At 35.0% G+C, this 20,117-nt stretch overlaps 2 protein-coding genes across 2 annotated transcripts; both read left to right on the top strand.

Annotated features, from left to right (window-relative positions):
- Positions 1–878: 878 nt before the first annotated feature.
- On the top strand, positions 879–4,561 carry LOC136207998 (terpene synthase 5-like). Its single transcript, XM_065998855.1, has 7 exons — positions 879–980; positions 1,151–1,424; positions 1,505–1,868; positions 2,209–2,427; positions 2,644–2,779; positions 2,874–3,118; positions 4,333–4,561. Exons 1-7 carry the CDS (start codon positions 879–881, stop codon positions 4,559–4,561), a joined length of 1,569 nt encoding a protein of 522 aa, XP_065854927.1.
- Positions 4,562–13,321: 8,760 nt separating this feature from the next.
- LOC136209880 (terpene synthase 5-like) lies at positions 13,322–18,554 on the top strand. The gene is made up of 7 exons (XM_066001495.1): positions 13,322–13,486; positions 13,564–13,834; positions 13,915–14,287; positions 15,411–15,629; positions 15,802–15,940; positions 17,777–18,022; positions 18,095–18,554. The coding sequence occupies exons 1-7, from the start codon at positions 13,388–13,390 to the stop codon at positions 18,383–18,385; spliced, it is 1,638 nt and encodes a 545-aa protein (XP_065857567.1). The 5' UTR covers positions 13,322–13,387; the 3' UTR covers positions 18,386–18,554.
- The last annotated feature ends 1,563 nt before the right edge of the window (positions 18,555–20,117 follow it).

Consider the following 20,117-nt stretch of genomic DNA (forward strand, 5'->3'; position numbering starts at 1 on the left):
CGTTGGAATTGTTTTGAGAAATTTTAGTATATGTTCGGCGCACTATATTATTCGTGTGCCGATTCAATAATTCGATGGCTAACATCAATCCATTAAATATTAGTATAATTAATTATATAATTAAATATTTTTCAATTTATATAAAATTTTAAACTCTAAAATATAAACTATAAATTAAATCTAAATCATAAATCTTAGATTGTAATACATATAACATGTCATCAAATTATTGGTCTAACCACTGTTTAAAACAAAACTATCTTGACCGTTTCAATTTTCTGCGATTAGTGTTTTTTTATCCCTAGATGATTTTTAGCCACCTAGGCACGCCTAATTGATGATGAACAAATTTTTTTTATTGTGAATTTATTTTTTATTTTATTATAATTCACTTTTGAATTGTTTCAATGATATTGTTGTTGATATTGATGTTTGCATATTTTTAAAGATATATGTTACAAATATACATGTTTTTCTATATTAAATAATTTTATATTATTATTTTTAGATAGTATAATACATATTTTAATTGAATTTATGTAACAATTTGGTGATTAAAAAATAAAAATATACAAATACAAATTTCGACTAATCTCCGATTAATTTTCGAGAGCCTTGTCCACCCGTAAACAAAACCAATAATTAATGTTACATCATATGTATAAAATTTATAATTTAAGATCTAAAATTTATATTCTAAGTCTAAAATTCTATTCAAATAATTAACTAAAAAAATCCATGCATCTCTCTTCAAAATATAATATTATATCTTAAAGGATTAGGTGGAGTTTTTTCTTCTTCTATAAATTGAATTCAAATAACATGCTTACCAAAGTCATTCTCAAAATCAAAAGGTTTCCAATTTAGATTGTCCAAAAATGGCAAAACAAGAGCATGATATTGTTCGTGGTGCTTCCAAAAACCTTCCTGTTGGGCTTTGGCGTTATAGCTTTGCTTCAATTTCCCCGTCACTTGATTCGGTACGTGACGTCAATTTCTGACGATATCGAAATGTTTTTATTATCATCTCTAACACATCTCTCTCTCTCTGCTATTCAATATACTTTAAACTTAAAATGTACAATTAGCATATTTGAGGTTAATCCTTTATTATATTAGTCAGAATTAACATTAATATATATTTGATCAGGAACTTGAATTGTACACCGTGAAAGTGGATGCAATTAAGGAAAAAGTCAAGGATATGCTAATTCAATCTACAAAAGAATTAGCTTATAACATTGAATTCATCGATCTATTATGCCGTCTTGGTGTATCCTATCATTTTGAGGGTGAAATCGATTCACATCTCAATCATATTTTCATTATTCTCCCAAATATTATAGAGCATTGTAACTATGAACTCTATACTTTAGCAACTTTATTTCGAGTCTTACGTCAACATGGATATAAAATGACCACTGGTAAGCATATATAATTATCAATCACAATTAGTTTAAGTTTTTAAATTAATTGTGACTTACATAATTATATGAATTATCATATGTGTTTAAGAAATTCAAAGGCAAAGATGGAGAATTCAAGATCAGTGACGCGAAAGGCCTCCTTTCCTTGTATGAAGCATGTTTTCTAGCAGTGCACGATGAAAATATATTAGATGAAGCACTTTGTTTTACAAGAAAACATCTTGAAACTGTAGCTGAAAATTCAAGTCCCCATCTTCAGATTCATATAAGGAATGCTTTGATTTTGCCATGTCATCACAACATGGAAAGGCTTGATACTTTGAATTATATATCCTTCTACGAAGCAGATGAATCTCCAAATGAAACTCTTCTCAAATTTGCCAAGTTGGATTTTAATCGAGTACAATTAATCTACAGAAAAGAGTTGGCTTTACTCTCAACGTAAGTTAACTATTAAGGTTTACATATTGGTTATCTTAAACGTCAATGTGTCTTTTATAAGTATGATCCGATCCTCCAGTTTATAGTGTCTTTTAGGAGTTGAATATTAACTATCAACTTAATCTTTTCGATAAATGATTCCTTAATATGGTATACCAAATTGTCGAGGATTCGAATCCAGCAACTCTATTAATTGATAAAATTTCAATACATGATGAGATAATCTTATGCTTTACATGCTTCAAGTCCAGGCTCATCCCTGAGCATGGGCAGGAGAGACGTCTGCCCAGAGTATAAGGGACAAATGACTAATGTTGAAATTATTTATATTATATATTAGGTGGTGGAAAGATACAAATATTGTGGAAAGCCTTCCTTATGCAAGAGATAGAGTAGCTGAGGCGTTCATATGGGCAGTTGGATCAATTTTCGAGCCTCAATACAGTCTTTCTCGAACGATTTTAGCTAAGCATGTAAAATTGGAATCAGTGGTGGATGATACATATGATACTTATGGCACTATGAATGAACTCAATTGTTTTACACCGGTAATGGAAAGGTACGTAATATTAACTATTTTTCGAATAACTCACAGTTTTCTTCTAGTGATCCCACCAAGCATCAATAGAATAGCTTATTTATCTTAAGGAATTCTACCAGTCCACTCAGATGATGTTACATCAGTCAAACTGCTGATATAGACTCATGTGAGGGGCAAATCTCAGTCAGCTTTGTACGTTACACACACATTTTCTTATAACAAAATGTATGTCAGGATCACTACGGATGGCATCGATGAGCTGCCAGAGTATATGAAATTTCTCCACAGTTGTATTTCGAGGATATTCGAAGAAACGGGAAATGATGTCACCGAAAAAAGCTCTTATAAAGCCTCCTTTTCTAATGAAATGGTAATCAATTAATTAATTAACTTTTTTTTGAATTAATTAATTAACTTAAAACTCTCATGCTTTATTCTCATATTAATTTTAAATATATGAGTAGTTAAAAGAGTTGGCGAGAGCCTACTTAGTTGAGAGAAGTTGGCAAAACGATGATGGAGAAGCTCCCTCCTTCGATGAGTATATGAAGATTGGAAGAGTGACTAGCACTTTTGACTTTGTTACATCGGCAGTTCTCCAAGGAATGGAAAACATGGGGATTAAGGAAATCATTTGGGTACGAAATAATCCGCCAATGGTTGATGCTACCAAGTTCTTTGGTCGTCTTATGAATGACATTGCAGCAAGGAAGATTTGAATTTTTTATCCATCTAATTACATTCATGTGGACGAAATTTCGTCAAACATACTGATGGATTATGTTCTGTCGTATTTTGTCGGTAAACTTGAGTTTTCTAGTTTAAATTCGAGTTATATGTGTCGCTGATCACTAGACTTTCATGGTTATCTCAAATGGTTACTCAACTTCAAATTGTCTCAATAAAATCATTCAACTTTGAATTTTATCTCAATTAAGTCAGTCACTTTGGAGACTTCAAGAGAAAAATCACATCGGAAAAGTGACGTGGTTGCCACATCAGCAGTAGTCAACTTTCACTGCTCACCAAAACGATATGTGGCTACGACCTAGCTGAGCGAAATGACAGGTGTCAGCTAGGTGGAAGCCACGTGTAGTTTCGATCAGCTAGGTGGCAATTGACTACTGCTGATGTGACAGTCACATCACTTTTCGAGTGTGTTTTTGCTCTTGAAGTCGTCAGAGTGACTTAATTTAGATAAAATTTAAAGTTGAATGATCTTATTGAACAAAATTGAAGTTGAGTGATCATTTTAAGACACCTACGAAATTTCAGTGATCAATGGTACATTTAACCCGTTAAAATTCATTATGAACTAAAGCAAGCTCTATATAAGAGTTTAATATATAATTGATTTATATAAATAACCCACCAATTCGTGATGCTACCAACTTTTTTGGTCTTCTTATTAGAAAAAATGTAGTTATATTTTATTTTTGTGAATAGCATATCTTGTGTGTTTTTTTCCGAATAGAGACTGAGGTTTTCTGTGGTTAAAAATGAGAACTTTTAATTTGACACTATAAAAGTAGTTGTTAATATCCTTAAAATAGAAAATTCCAAGAATTAAAACTGTTTCATACCACATTTACTATATGAATAAATTTTTCATTTTCCAAAATCATTAAACATTCACGTTCTCTCTTTTCACCAAACAACATGTAATCGAAATTAAAAAGTTGAAAATTAAAATTGTTTAAAATATCATCAATTCTCGTAATTTTTAAATTTTGAGGTCGTCTAACATTGTCAACTTAATAGATTATTGTTTTTAATAAAACGAAAAATGGCATTAATCTCCATGTGCATGCAATTGACAAAAATGTTAACCACATAGTTTTTTTTTTTTAAATTAACCCTTATTTTATCCATCTAATTAGAATTCATTATTCAAGAGTTTAATATATAAATAATTTTACATTTGAAGGATGTGACGAAGAGAGAAAACTTCCCTAAAGGGATTGATTGCTATATGAAACAATATGGAGTGTCACGATCGAAGGCCATTGATGGGATACTAAGATTACTTGATAACAAATGGAAGGTCATGAATGAATATTTCCTGAAACCAACTACTATACCAAAGATATTGCTTGATGCGGGCATCTGTCCACTGGCCACGATCCCGAGGCCAAGAGGACGAGGAGCTTAGTGTTAAAGCTAACAAGGGCTACGGAGAGCCATCCAAGGACGAAGGAAGCAGCAGTAGTGCGTGTCTATCACTATGCGGAGCGTGCCGAACCCAATCCTGGAAGAGAGTCCCGAAGGTCATCCACGCGAGGCGTGCTTCCTCATACACAGAGCGCAGATCAGACGTCCGAAAATAATGCTACCCAGGAGGCCAACTACGAGGGGCGTGTCTCCGAGGCGCGGAGCGTGGAGCGAGCTTCCGAAGTGAGTTCTGGCCAGGAGGACAAGTACGCGGGGCGTACTTCCGGGGACGCCATGCGTGAAGCCCGTCGACGAAGAGCCCCAAGTTTAGGAGCTCCAACACGCGGGGCGTGATTACAGGGACGCCACGTGTGAAGCCATCCTCGAAGAGCCTCGAAGTTCAGAAGCTTAAACACGCGGGGCATAGCAAGGTCCACACGGAGCGTGCCCCATCTGGAGAAGACTTCCTCACCAAGTTCTTCATGCTATGGACCACTTCTTATTTACAGGACTGCCACCCCTTTATACTTACTCCCAATTCTACCCCTAGCTTTACCCTTTCCATTAATTATGTAGGTTATCCTTTTATGTAATTAGGCAATTAGGGTTTTGAGATGATATAAATTCATCTCTTTCTCATTGTAATGGTTAACTTTTTATCAATCAAATATAATTCTTCTTCAAGAAGCTTTGTTAAGGTTCTACCTTCAACAATGGGGATTTTATTATTCCTATGGATTTAGTCCATGAAATTGGGATTCACTCCTTCTAGTTTAGCTAGAGAAGAACATCTTTGTTAGTTTACGATTAAAACTAACACATTCTGAAATTAATCCGTATCAGTTGGTATCAGAGCCGATCGTTATCCAAACAGAGACTTCTTTCGACGATGATTCAACCGAGTTTTCTACAAGCCATTAGAGAGTATGCCGCCAAGAGCCTTGAAGTACTCCAAACCGAAGCAAGGGAGATGGATGTTGAGCTTGCCGAGATGAGGAGGAAGACTATAGAGAACTTAGAGCAAGAAAGGCTAGAAAGGCTACAAAGAGACAACCGAAACAAACGTAGGCGACAACGTCGGGCCCAACGGAAAAAGGATGAAGAAACCTCCATGTTGTCTTCTCAAGGTTCACCCCAAATCTTTCCTCCATTATACAAGGAAGAGGTAAATCCAAAGCTTTCAATTCTTGATGTGGAAGTTGTGGGTATGCATATTATTAGTGATGGTTTGGTTGTTTGTGATGTTGAAGTAGATTTAAGTTCTCATTGTGGATTTATTCTTAATGAAATTGTTGATGAGAATTTAAATGCATGTGTGAATGAGGAGGAGTGGGGATTGAGAGGTAGAAATTTTGAAGAAACCCATGTTGAGAAGGGTACTCCCCAAGTGTTTGATGAAATGCCCCTTAGGCATAGCTACATATGTATGCTTAAGGACATTAAGGACATTTGTCTTGAAGAGGGGGAGAAGGAGTTTGGGCTTGTTAATCTCTTTAAGAGGAAAGATGAAATTAGTTTATGTGTGGAGATTGATGGCTATGGTGATGGGAGAGATGTTGGTGGTTCTACCATATTGGGTTGTAGCATGTCTTTTAAGTCGGGCGACTTGGCACGTGAATTAGTCGGTTCGAATTATGAAGAGAAGTGGAAGGAAACGAGAGGTCGTGGGAAAAGACGGATCGTGGATGAAGATGGAAATGAATTTGAGTATGACCATGAAGAAGAGGAGTTAGTAGAGGAGATTGATGAAGAGGAGAACCAATCCGAGAATGAGCTAGTAAGAAATGAGGAATGTGATTATTATGAAGGCGAATTCGAGGATGAGGTTGAAGAGAGAGAGCACGCTTCCGAATATAAGATATGTGAGGATGGTGAACTTTGTCATAGTGCATATGAGTTTGATTATGATAAAGATGGTAGAGTTTGCCATGGGGAGGATGAACATCGAAGCATTGAGTGGAACCAATATGGGGCCGCTCATGAGGAAGACGAAGATGGGGTTTACTACGATGAGAATGGGCGTCGGTGTGTTGAGTGGGATCGACACGGGGCTCCTTATGAAGATAATGAAAGTAGATTCTATTATGATGATGAGTTGGAGGATGTTGAACGGAACTAAAACGAAGATATCTATGAGCATGATGGAGGTAGGTTCCATCATGATGATGAGTTGGGAAACGTAGAGTGGAACCGAAGCGAAGAAGCTTATGATGATGAGGAAGACCGGTTCCAAGGTGACTATGAGTCGGGAAATGTCGGTTGGAACCGAAACGAAGATACTTATGAGCATGATGATGGTCGGTTCCGAGATGACTATGAGACGAGAAATGTAGAGTGGAGCCGGAACGAAGATGCTTATGATGGTGAAGAAAATCGGTTCCAATAGGAGGATGAGTCGAGAAGTGTTGAGTGGAACCAAGAAGAAGACACTTATGAAGTTGATGATGATGGCAATGAGAACAATGTGTATTTGGTGACTAGGGTGCCAATGGCTAGTGAGGAGGAGCCTAGTCAACGTCATCGGTTATTTAGAACTCGATGCTTAGTTCTTGGGAAGAAGTGTGAGATGGTGATCGACGGAGGAAGCTAAATGAATATCATTAGTCGGTTCTCTATGAGCAAGTTTGGGTTGGTTCCCGAGCCACATCCTAGACCTTACCGCCTTGGTTGGATCAAAGAGGTGGAAAAGCTTCAAGTTACTCATTGGTGTAAAGTTCCTTTCACTATTGGAGCTTATGGGGATGAAGCTATGTGTGATGTTGTGGAGATGGGTGCTTGTGATGTGCTACTTGGTAGGCCATGGCAATTTGATTGTGATGCCTCACATGCGGGAAGAAGTAACACCTACACCATACGCAAAGGCAGAATCCGATATGTCCTTACACCTTTGAAGAGTTCTCCTAGAAAGAAAACGGAGACCACTTTGGAAGATTGGCCAACTCGGGAGTTGAATGTGAATGTGCATCGGTGGAATGGATAAGACATTGAATCATCTTGACTTGGGTTCCATGGAGGAATTAGCTAGCCACTCTCCTAATGAAGTCAAATCCAAGGAGGAGAATGAGGTTGAAAGGAGGAAGACCACCTTGAAAGCTTATCCAAATTGGAAGTTGAGTGAGAATGGATGCCTTGGTGGCATGGAAGGAATGTCGGTTCGCAATGACTTGGGTTTGGTGGATGGCTTACCTAACCTTTCTCTTAATAAAGCTAGAACTAAGGAAGAGAATGCGATTGAGAAGGGAAAGAGCGAAGTTGGAAGTGAGGAAGTTGAGCCGATGTCCGAGGGTGACAAGCACATGTCTTTCAACGAGCCACCTAAGGGGTTTTCTAAAAAGCTTCCATCTTTGAGAAGGCTAATATGAGACATAGCATGGGATCCGGGAGATAGTGCACCTAGCTCTACATGTGGTGAGTTGAGCTCTAGAGAGGAAGAGGAAGGTTACTTTATGAAGCCTATTGATAGCACCGAGATTCCTAGCACATGCCACATGCAAGAGAATTGAGTCACTCATTGGGTAAAATCTGAACTTATTCTTTTGTGCTTTGTTGAAATATATGTGTTGGAAGCTTGGTTGTGTATGTTGAGGGAGAATCTTTCCTATGATGAGCCCATGAGAAGTGATCTTGTCATGAGGAGTGTGAGCTTTGTGTTGAGGGAGAACATTCCCTATGATGAGCCCATGGGAGATGATCTTGCTGCGAGGAATGTAGACTCTATGTTGAGTGAGAGCCTTCCCTATGATAAGCCTATGAGAGGCAAGCTTATTGTGAGGGGTGTGAACTTTATGTTGAGAGAGAACATTTCCTATGATGGGACCATGAGGGTTGATCTTGTTGTGGGCTTTGGTGATTGTTTGTTGAGGGGAATGGCTTCCCGTGGAATATAGAGAAGATGGAAGGATGTCAAGACTTGGTAGATTCAGAATTCACAAGTGTGTGCCTTACTGACTTGTATGTGTGTGGGTATATGTTGTGCTTATTGAGGAAGCATCAACCTTATGTGGAGTCAATGAGAAGCAAGCTTGTGATGAAGAGAGTGGGGTTTATGAAGTCTTTGATGAATGGGGATAGCCGCCCGAGAGATGTTGAGAAGGTAGAAGGAATTCAAGACTTGGAGAGTAATGGCCAAGATAGTAAAGTGGCAAATCTTGAAGTTCCGGGATTGTTAACCCAAGATGAGGGAAGAGCTACTAGATGTGTGCTTGGGTTCACTATGATATGGGTTGACGAGCATCGCCGGGATATTCCGTTTGATGTGGGCCATGGGCAAAGAGAGATTGCGCATGATAGCCGGGTTAGTGGAGTGAGTAAAAGTGAAGGTTAGGCCTATTCAATTCAAAATCACGTTTGGGTTGTGGAGAGTACTCAAGGGATCGCTCCAATTTGGGTTGATATATGGCACCGATACATGACATTCGAAGTCGGCTATGAGCAAGTGAAAGTTGAGCCTAGCATCCGGGTTGATGGCGTGAGATATATAGAGGTCCGGGCATATTCGACTCAAAGACATATTGGGGTTTTGAAGAGCATGTGTGGGAGTGAGCCTAATTGGGTTGATACATGTCGTCGGGACCTTCCATTTGAGGTAGGCCAAGAGCGGAAGAAGATTGTGTTGACTCCTCAAGTTCGTAATGGGGAGATCAAGAGGATCCATGGGTGGTCTGTGCACCCAAATGAGGGACGTTGGAAGATCATCCAAGCGGTTATGGGGAAGTGGTTTGACAAGCTTCGCCAAGACATACCATTCGATGTTGGTAGAGCATCCGAGATTGGTGGAGATTGGGAGATGAGTACCACGGAAAATGAAGTCCGGGGTGAGGCACTTGTGGAGATATAGGGAAAAGCTCGTGAGGAGAAGGTGAATCCGATAATATGTGGAGTGGACTTCTTGAATTCATCTCGAACAACACCTTGGTTCGATTTGAGGGCTTGGGTCCATTCACAACGAACACATCTCATCAATACGTGGCAAGCAACTTGGGGTCAAGTTCTTTTTAAGAGGGAGTGTATGATGCGGGCATCTATCCACTGGCCATGATCCCGAGGCCAAGAGGACGAGGAGCTTAGTGTCAAAGCTAACAAGGGCTATGGAGAGCCATCCAAGGAGGAAGGAAGCAGCAGTAGTCGTCAAGACACGCGGAGCATGTCTATCACTATGCGGAGCGTGCCGAACCCAATCCTGGAAGAGAGTCCCGAAGGTCATCCACGCGGGGCGTGCTTCCTCATACGCGGAGCGCAGATCAGACATCCGGAAATAATGCTACCCAGGAGGTCAACTACGAGGGGCGTGTCTCCGAGGGGCGGAGCGTGGAGCGAGCTTCCGAAGTGAGTTCTGGCCAGGAGGACAAGTACGCGGGGCGTACTTTCGGGGACGCCACGCGTGAAGCCCGTCGACGAAGAGCCCCAAATTCAGGAGCTCCAACACGCGGGGCGTGATTACAGGGACGCCACGCTTGAAGCCATCCTCGAAGAGCCTCGAAGTTCAGAAGCTTAAACACACGGGGCGTAGCAAGGTCCACGCGGAGCGTGCCCCATCTGGAGAAGACTTCCTCACCAAGTTCTTCATGCTATGGACCACTTCTTATTTACAGGACTGCCACCCCTTTATACTTACTCCCAATTCTACCCCTAGCTTTACCCTTTCCATTAATTATGTAGGTTATCCTTTTATGTAATTAGGCAATTAGGGTTTTGAGATGATATAAATTCATCTCTTTCTCATTGTAATGGTTAACTTTTTATCAATCAAATATAATTCTTCTTCAAGAAGCTTTGTTAAGGTTCTACCTTCAACAATGGGGATTTTATTATTCCTATGGATTTAGTCCATGAAATTGGGATTCACTCATTCTAGTTTAGCTAGAGAAGAACATCTTTGTTAGTTTACGATTAAAACTAACACATTCCGAAATTAATCCGTATCATTGCTTAAGTACACTTTCAACTTTGCTCGTATGTCGTTGGTTTTCTACATAGAACGCGATTTGTTTACATATGAATCGTCGTCTAAAGAGTTAATCGAATCAATGTCATTAATCCGATTCCGATGTAATAGTAGACAACTACTAAGTTTGCAAGTACTTACTTTCACTCTCTCCAAGTTCATATGTTGACTTGATTGATCTCTTTTAAATGTAACAGTTAAGTTTGTAAGTGCCGCTCAATTTAATTGTTTCTATTAGGAACAATTAAAAGTGTGTTTGATAAAAATAAATATGTTTGGATATTTTACTTAACTATTAACTATTTTTTTTATTATTAACTATTAGTGATTGATAAATTATGAAAATAATTTAAATGTTGAAGAATAAATTGAGGCCGGATGTCTTTTCACCTGGGATTAGTCGGGGTTCTTCGGGGATTAATCGGATTTGTATTTTTATATTTTTTATTTGTTAATCAATAAATTGTTATATAAATTCAATTAAAATATGTATTATACTATCTAAAATTGGTAATATAAAATTATTTAATATAGAAAAACACGTATATTTCTAATATATCTCTTTTAAAATGTGTAGACATCAACATTTCAACAATAATATCATTAACTCAAATGTGAATCATTTTAAAGCAAAAAATAAATTTACAATAAAAAATGTTTTTGATCACCATCGATTAGGCAGCGCCTAGGCGGTCTAAGCGGTTAAAAATCACATATGGGCCAAAAAAATACCTAGAGAGACTAATCAGAGAAAATCGCGACATATTCTGGATTTCGAACTTCTAGACAGTTCAGGCGGCTATGCTAATTAGGATATAATTAATCAGATTCAAAACATATTCAAATGGAAAATATTATAAATTATTTTTATGAAAAATACGATTTTACCAAAATTAAAATAAATTATTTAGAATTAAAAGATGCATGTACATAATTGTAATCAATTATAAACTATTTCAATAATGCAAATCAAGCACAAGAAAAACGATTTCAACAATATTATTACGATTAATCTAGTATCATACATTTTAGTGTATGAAATTTATAATTTAAGAGCTAGAATTTATTTATTAACGTCTAGGATTTATATTTTAAGTCTAAAATTCTATGTAAATAATTAATTAAAAAAAATATGTACTTAATTATTAACCAGATTTTCTAATGATATGATGTACAGTAAAATCTCTCGTCAAGTTGGAATTTTTGAGAAATTCTAGTACATGTTCCCCGCAATTAATGCGTCGGTAATAATTTGATAGCATGTGAAGCATCAACCCATAAAATATTAATATAATTATGTACTTATTTTCCAATGAATTATTTAGACCTTAAAAATATAAATATTAAATCTTAAATTATTAACCATAAAACCTAAATTATAAACCTTAGATTGTAATATATATAAACATGTCATCAAATTATTGGTACAACACATGGGCAGAGCCAGCCTAGGGCTCGGGGGCTCCGGCCCCCAGCCATCAGCTCCACCCTTAAAGTATGCTTTCGGTACTTAGTAGCCCTTCCAAAATTTAGCTTATGTTGTCGTTTTTGTAGTGTAATTTCAATAGTTTAACATGGTTGAGTTGGTTAAGAGATATGTTTTAGGATAAACACTTTTAATTTTTTAGCATTCAACATTCCAAAACCACGAACAAAATATATGATTATAATTGTAACTAAATTTATAATTATAATTATCAAATATTAAAAACATAAAAAAAAAATTCCACTCAATTACAGTCAGAATATATGATTGCGGTCCATGGATAAAGCTAATGAGATAAACCTACGAAAACCTTACTAACAACAATTCAAACGGCAATTCGTCGCAACACATGGCTATTACATACAATTTAACAATGGTGCATAGTCGCAAATACGGTCTCTCATTTTCGCGGTCGAACTTTGCGACTGCAGTTTGGTTTGCAGATCTTTGCGACCGATCAATGAAAAACGAGTTGGTGTTTTTCTTGCAATAGGTGACTTAGCAACCAATACTATTCTGTCGCTAAACGTCAAAAATTGGACGATAAAATTTATAGCGACCAAACATTTGGTCGCTAACTCGCTATTTTCTTGTAGGATATCAAGTACAATAAAAAAAATTCAAAATGGAAATTCTTTTATGAAAAATATGATTTTACCAAAATTAAAATAAATTATTTAGAATTAAAAGATGTATGTACATAATTGTAATCAATTATGAACTATTTCAATAATACAAATCAAGGACAAGCAAACTATTTGAACAATATTATTATTATTATTATTAATGTGTATAATAATTTGACATCGCATTGTAAATTTTCGTGTATAAATTTTATAATTTAAGGGCAAAGATTTATTTATTAGAGTCTAGGATATATATTTTAAGTCTAAGATTCTATGTAAATAATTAATTAAAAAATATGTACTTAATTATTATAATATTTTAGTATTGGTTAAGATGTAAGGTGACAACAAATTATTAATCACCAATAACGGTTGGTCCGAGTGGTAAGAGTTGAATATCTGCTTATCAAGTAATCTGTAAATTCCACTTTAAATCCCCACCAAGTCTGTAGTTTGCCCCACCTTGAGGGTCGGTAGTCCTTCCCTTATCTAAACTTTTGTCTTATAAAAAAAAATAAATTATTAATCGAACTCCCTAATAATGTGATGCGCTTGATATTTTGAGAAATTTTAGTACATGTTCAGCGACCTACGCCATTCATGCTATGTCATCCATACGTCGAGCGTATATTATTTTCCAACTTTTTCTCGCTATAATTCAAAATGAGGTGAAGTTTTTTTTTTTTTTTTTTCCTATAAATTGAATACAAATCAACATGCTTACCAAAGTCATTCTCAAAATCAAAAGGTTTTCATTTAGATTGTGCAAAAATGGCAGAACTAGAGCATGATGTTCTTCGTGGTGCTTCCAAAAATCTTCCTACTGGGGTTTGGGGTTATAGCTTTGCTTCAATTTCCCCACTTGATTCTGTAAGTTCCTTCAACATTTTCAATTGTTACTTTATTATATTACTGATCAAAATTGACATTAAAATATATTTGATCAGGAACTTGAATCATACACTAAGAAAGTGGATGCAATAAAGGAAAAAGTGAAGGATATGCTAATTCAATCTACAAAAGAATTAGCTAACATTGAATTCATCGATCTATTATGTCGTCTTGGTGTATCCTATCATTTTGAGAATGAAATCGATTCACAACTCAATCGTATTTTCACTACTCTCCCAAACTTTCTGGAGCATAATAACTATGAACTCCATACTTTAGCGACTTTGTTTCGAGTCTTACGTCAACATGGATATAAAATGACATCTGGTAAGCATATATAATTATCAATCACAATTAGTTTAAATTTTTTAATTAATTTTGACATATATAATTATACGAACTATCAGATGTGTTTAAGAAATTCAAAGACAAAAATGGAAAATTCAAAAGCAGTATGATCGATGACGTGAAAGGCCTCCTTTGCTTATATGAAGCATGTTTTCTAGCAGTGGATGGAGAAGATATATTAGAAGAAGCACTTAGTTTTACAAGGAAACATCTCAAAAGTTTAGCTGAAAATTTAAGTCATCGTTTTCAGAAACATATAAGGAATGCTTTAATTTTTCCATATCAGCGGACCATGGAAAGGCTTGGTACTTTGCACTATATATTTTTTTATGAAGCAGATGAATCGCCAAATGAAACTCTTCTTAAATTTGCAAAGTTGGATTTTAATCGGCTGCAATTACTTTATAGAAAAGAGTTGGCTTTGTTGTCCATGTAAGTTATTTCTTCCATAAGTTTTTGGTTAAAAGTACAAGTTTTGAGTAAAACAAAACCCGTTGTGGGGAAAATCTTGTGGGAAAAGGCTGATAAATGTTTAGTAAACACATTATAAAAGTTCTAAAATTCAAAACTATTTAGTCTAGAAAAATATTAATAGTTTATTTTGAAATTAAGTTGAAAATAATGCTATTTTTTTTGGCCTAAACCATACGCAGCCCTCTGAACTTGTCAATTTTGGTCATTTTACCCCCTGAACTTACAGGACGACCTATTTGCCCCTTTAACTATTTAAAAATGGTATTAGCAACCCCCTATTTTCATTATAATGGAAACAAGATGAAGTTCCAACATTAGTAGTGTTCATGGAAGTATTGGAACCGGCCTGCATATAACCTCATTTGCAGCTTGTTTTAGTAGTGCACAACCCTATATGAAATTTTTACAAGAAAACTTGTGTACTGTCTATACTAATTTCATTTGCACCTTGTTTTAGTAGTGCACAAACCTTTTTATTATGATCTTAGTGCGTGTAATGAGAACATGTCATGATTGTTTCCGTTATAATGAAAACATGGGGTTGCTAATACTACTTTTAAATAGTTGAAGGGGCAAATAGGTCGTCCCGTAAGTTGAGGGGACAAAATGACTAAAAGTGACAAGTTCAGGTGGTTGCATATGGTTTAAGCCTATTTTTTTATAGCAAAAAAAAATTCAATATCAACTTTTCTTATAAGTCATGAAAGATTCTTTGTCCCCAAAGTTATAAATTAATTGTAACTTTTCTTAAAAGTAATTTCCGTGATTCCCTAGCTTTTAAGTAAATTAATTTTGCATTTGACTATTCACTTATCAAAATTGCTAAAATATCAACCAATGTGAATTATAGGTTAACAATTATGTTACCTAACAGAAATCCAATCATTAAATATTTAAGGAAATTATTAAAAATAATAAAAAAAACAGTTTAATTATCATTCACATTGGTTGAGATTTTACTAATTTTAATTGATCGAAAGGGGGAAAACATTACCAAATAATAAACTAGTAGTCAAAACCAACATTTTATATACATCAATGGCCCCTGGTGTAGAAATGAATTATTTGTATACATGATCAGATGGTGGAAGAATACAAATGTTGTGGAAAGTCTTCCATATGGAAGAGATAGGCTCGTCATGTCATACATATGGGCAGTTGGATCCATTTTCGAGCCTCAATACAGTCTTTCTCGAATGATTATATGCAAGTATGTGCTATTGTCAACAGTGGTGGATGATACGTATGATACTTATGGTACCTTTGATGAACTCTGTCGTTTTACCACCGCACTTCAAAAGTACGTAATTCATTTTAATCTCCACCTTAATATTTTAAACAAATTTGAATCTAACGGTCATTGATCAAATACACTTGGTCAGTCATTGAGAACACCACTACATGCTATATATAATAGAATACATATATATAATTTTGTATCTTAAATGTTTTTTTTTCATCCAAAAAATCAGGTTCAACACAGATGTCGTTGATCAACTGCCAGATTATATGAAATTTCTATACAAGTTTATATTGACTTTCTTTGAAGAAACAGAGAAAGATTCTGGCGGTGAAGGATGTTTTTATAAAGCCTCTTTTGCTAGGGAAATGGTAAACCATGTATAATTTTGCTATAGTTTAAGGGATAAAGGTGAAATATGACGCTAATTTTTCTGGAAAGAGCACATTTAGTACTAATGTATGAAATTGTATAAATTTAACCTTAATGTTCCGAAAAAAAAAAAATCAATTTTAGCTATTCTTTTCTGAAAATTTAAAAATGATGGCTTGACTGCTACTTAATTGTCACATCGAACCTTTCAAACCTCAATTATGTCTAAGATATTTAGGGTACGTTTGGTCAGCTGTTAGCGATAGCTGTTGTTGTTGTTGTTAACTGTTAGCTATTGTTGTTAATTGTTTATCGTTGATGTTAGCTGTTTTTTATTCATTGATTAATTATTAGTGTTTGGTAAAATTGTGAGGAAATGTTATCGTTAGTATGTAATATATGAACAAATTTATAAATATATAAAAAAAGGCAAATTCCAAATATAACTCATGTGGTTTCACCAATTTGCAAATTTGTGACTATGATTTTTTTTTTGTTGCAAAAATAGGATCGAAGTCCTGGTTGTTAGCAAAACTATAGATTTTTAGGTTGACACTCTCAGTTTTGACTCTTGATGGACTCAAAATAGAAAATTCTAAAAATTTGATCATATTCTAAGCAGCTTTAATTCTTCAACTTTTTAATTTTAAGATCATTATGTATTTTTATTAGGAGTGAGAAAATGCATGTTTTAGAGAGAGAAAGATATGAAAATAATGATTTTAGAAAATATAAAACGTAGTTACATGGTGTGAATGTGGTACTAAATAAATTTAATTCTTTGAATTTTCTAATTTGATGTTATCAATGGTCAAAACTGACGATTTCAACTTACAAGTTCTTAGTTTTGTTAACGACAAGTACCTTAGTCCTTATTTTGGAAAAAACCTTATTTTTTCGATAATAATGTTATAGGAATAAGAGTAATATAAAAGAAAAAATATGTTTGAAAATTAGAAAGATAATTTTAGAACATCAAATATATACAAACAACTTTTCATGAAAACGTTGTTGTTTCGATAAAAAAATGTTAAATATGTTACTCTATAAACCTAACCAAACATTACATTTCTTGCAATTTGAACTAAAACGCTAAACGTTGCTCCAAAGAGCTGAAACAAACACCCACTTAGTGTGTACACGGTTACAAAAATCCGTTAAAATGCTAACAACTAAGTTTGGCACACATAAGTTAATCACACAACAAATTGTTAAAGTGTCTAAAAAAATTACTATGTTACTATTAGTTACAAATAACCAACTAAAAATATACGAAAGTGTTTGCGTTTATCCACGAATTTGTTTGGAAGGTCCAATGCGATAATTAAATAACAGTCAAACTAGCTTTTTCAAAATTTTGATAACGTAAGGCTAAAAATTGACCCTACTTGAAAATGTTAGGATTAAATTTGTATCATTTCGTACAATAGGCCCAATTTGCACTTCTCCAAAAATGGCAGGGTCAGATTTAACCTAAACCCCAGTTTAATTAGTTTAGTTGGTTAGGATATAAATAATTTGTGTTTTCATAATTTTGGATAATATATGCTTAAATTACTATTTGCCTGTTTGCTCTATGATTTTTTATTTGGTAATATTTGTCTCCTTATTTATCTAAAATGTTTGTTTAACCACGCCTATTACTTCGTAGCATTTGTCACTGACCTAGGTCAAGAGATACATGCTACGAAATAACAGATCAATGGATAAAAATCAATCTTTCCGAAAGGGCAAAAAACAAATGTTACCAAATAATAACTCAGGTCAAAGCCATCATTTTTTATAAATCAGCAAACAAATAGTGTTTCAATCCTAATATCTATGACTACATTCAGTTGAAAGAACTAGCGACAAGCTACTTTGTGGAGAAAAATTGGCAAAGAGAAAGGAAAGCACCGTTGTTTAAAGAGTATATGGAACACGGATTAGTGACATCTACTCTTGATTTTATTTCATCGGCGCTTATCCAAGGAATAGAAAATCTGGGGATGAAGGAAATTTTGTGGATACGAAATAATCCGCAAATTATTATTGCTGCCAAGTTCTGTGGTCGTCTCATGAATGACTTAGCAGTACGAACGGTATGAATAATTAAATCTCAACCATTGATTTTATAATTAATGTTGAAACTCAATTTATTTTGTACTTTGAAGGACGAGACAAATAGAGATGATTTTCCTAAAGCTGTGGATTGCTATATGGAAGAACACCGCGTGTCACGAGACGAGGCAATTGAAAGTATAGTTAAAATAATTGAAAATAAATGGAAGAAGATAAATGAAGAAATGATGAAGCCAAGTAGCGGGGAGAGGATATTGATTAAGCTTGCATTAAACTATTCTCGTATGGCTATGCTTTACTATAATAGCTCTGATATGTTTACATATGAATCCTCCTCCCAAGAATTAGTCATGTCAATCATCATCAACCCAATTTCAATGTAATATATGCATCGGTGGATCGCTTAGTCTCGTTCATGTTCGGTGGAAGAGCACTCGATCAGTGAGATATTACGCACTCTTGGTTTTCTTGCTTTTTCTATAAGTAAGGTGTTGTTTGATAAAACTGAAAATTAAGTGCTGAAAAAATAAGTACGAAATTTTAAGTGCTGAATATTATAAGTGCTGAAAATATTGAATGATTTAACTTTTATAAAAATATTAGTTGACAATATTTAACTTAAAATATCAAGTTAAATATTTTAACTTATAAAAAATAAGTGATTTTTAACTTAAAAGGTGTTTGTTTACCTACTTTTTACCTCATGTCTGCCTTTTCACTTTAAAAGGCAGCGTTTTAGGTGTTTGGTTAGACTTCTTCTGTTTGCCTTTTACTGCTGAAAAGTAGCTTTTTACAAAAGCAGAGAATCTTTGCTTTTTGGAAAAACAGTCTTTTCCAAAGGCAACAACAAACAGGAACGACAACCAGCAAACAGGAACATCAACCAACAAGTAGCAAAACGGACCCTTAATTAACTAATTTAAGTGTTTTATCGCCTAACAGTCAAGTTTATATCATGTTTAACTTTGTTTGTTGATGTCTTCTGTCTTTTTTTTTCATTATAAAAGTAAAGCTTATAAATGTTTTATCCTTTCCTATAATAATAGAGAAATTATTGAATTTGTAAATATCAAAATGATAAAACTCTTCAAAGGTACTGCAAATTATCAAAATGAATTCATAGTTTTTTAATTAGAAATATACACTCTTTAATTATTGTAATTATTGAAAAGCATTAATATTAATTCATTGGGTTATATTTTAATAACTAAATTATTATGGTGTTCTATTATTGATATTTTGGAGTAGAATTCCGTTCATCAAAACCACCGTTTGTAACGGTTGAAAACTGGTATTTGTAATTGGCTGGTCCGTAAGGTCCGTTATAAATAGTGGGCTGCTATTTACCGCAATATTTTTTCCACCTACCGCACTATTTTGACAATTATGCCCTCCTCATAATTTAAACTCAAAAAATCAAAAATCTCAAATCCTCTCTAGCTTTTTGGATTTTAAAAAAACCCGACCTAAAACGACATGCCGCCAAAGGCAGGACCGGGTAAAGGCTTCATGAATGCTCCGGTAAGGTTTTTTTTTTTAAAATTACTCCGAAATCACGGGTTCCGCCTCCGAATCGGAGGCGGAACCCGTATGAATTTAGCCTAAACGAACGGGCCGTGCCGTTTCCACCACGGGTGGAACGGACGAACTACCCGTTCCACCCGTGGTGGAAACGGCACGTGCCGTTCGTTCCACCGTACGGTGGAACGAAGGGCGCTCTCGTTCCACCGTACGGTGGAACGAACGACATGCTCGTTTAGGCCAAATCCATTTAAAAAAAAATTCAAAATTTAATAAACGAAATTTTAATTTACATTTATATCGTAGGATTACCTCGTGTACGAAATCATGGTCTTCGGGAATGCTCGGGTCCATTTTCGTCCAATTAGAGTTTTTAGGCTTGGGAGAGAAAGAGAGGAAAAAAAAAGTTTTGGTTTTTGAGTTTAAATTATGAGGAGGACATAATTGTCAAGATAGTGCGGTGGTTGGAAAAACATATTGCGGTATATAGCAATACCCAAATATACTAGAGTTCCTCTATAACTCTTGTTCTAATTAAATTAATTTGTTATCATTAGTTACACTTAAAGGTTTAATATATTATGGATGTTAAAT

The sequence above is a fragment of the Euphorbia lathyris genome, chromosome 10, assembly GCF_963576675.1.
Source record: "Euphorbia lathyris chromosome 10, ddEupLath1.1, whole genome shotgun sequence".
Lineage (NCBI taxonomy): Eukaryota > Viridiplantae > Streptophyta > Magnoliopsida > Malpighiales > Euphorbiaceae > Euphorbia > Euphorbia lathyris.

Coding starts and splice junctions, on each gene's coding strand:
- LOC136209880 (XM_066001495.1), top strand. CDS start 13,388: ATGGCAGAACTAGAGCATGATGTTCTTCGTGGTGCTTCCAAAAATCTT. Junction 14,288..15,410: donor GAGTTGGCTTTGTTGTCCAT/GTAAGTTATTTC, acceptor ATACATGATCAG/ATGGTGGAAGAATACAAATG. Junction 15,630..15,801: donor TTTACCACCGCACTTCAAAA/GTACGTAATTCA, acceptor CCAAAAAATCAG/GTTCAACACAGATGTCGTTG.
- LOC136207998 (XM_065998855.1), top strand. CDS start 879: ATGGCAAAACAAGAGCATGATATTGTTCGTGGTGCTTCCAAAAACCTT. Junction 2,780..2,873: donor CCTCCTTTTCTAATGAAATG/GTAATCAATTAA, acceptor ATATATGAGTAG/TTAAAAGAGTTGGCGAGAGC. Junction 3,119..4,332: donor ATGAATGACATTGCAGCAAG/GAAGATTTGAAT, acceptor AATTTTACATTT/GAAGGATGTGACGAAGAGAG.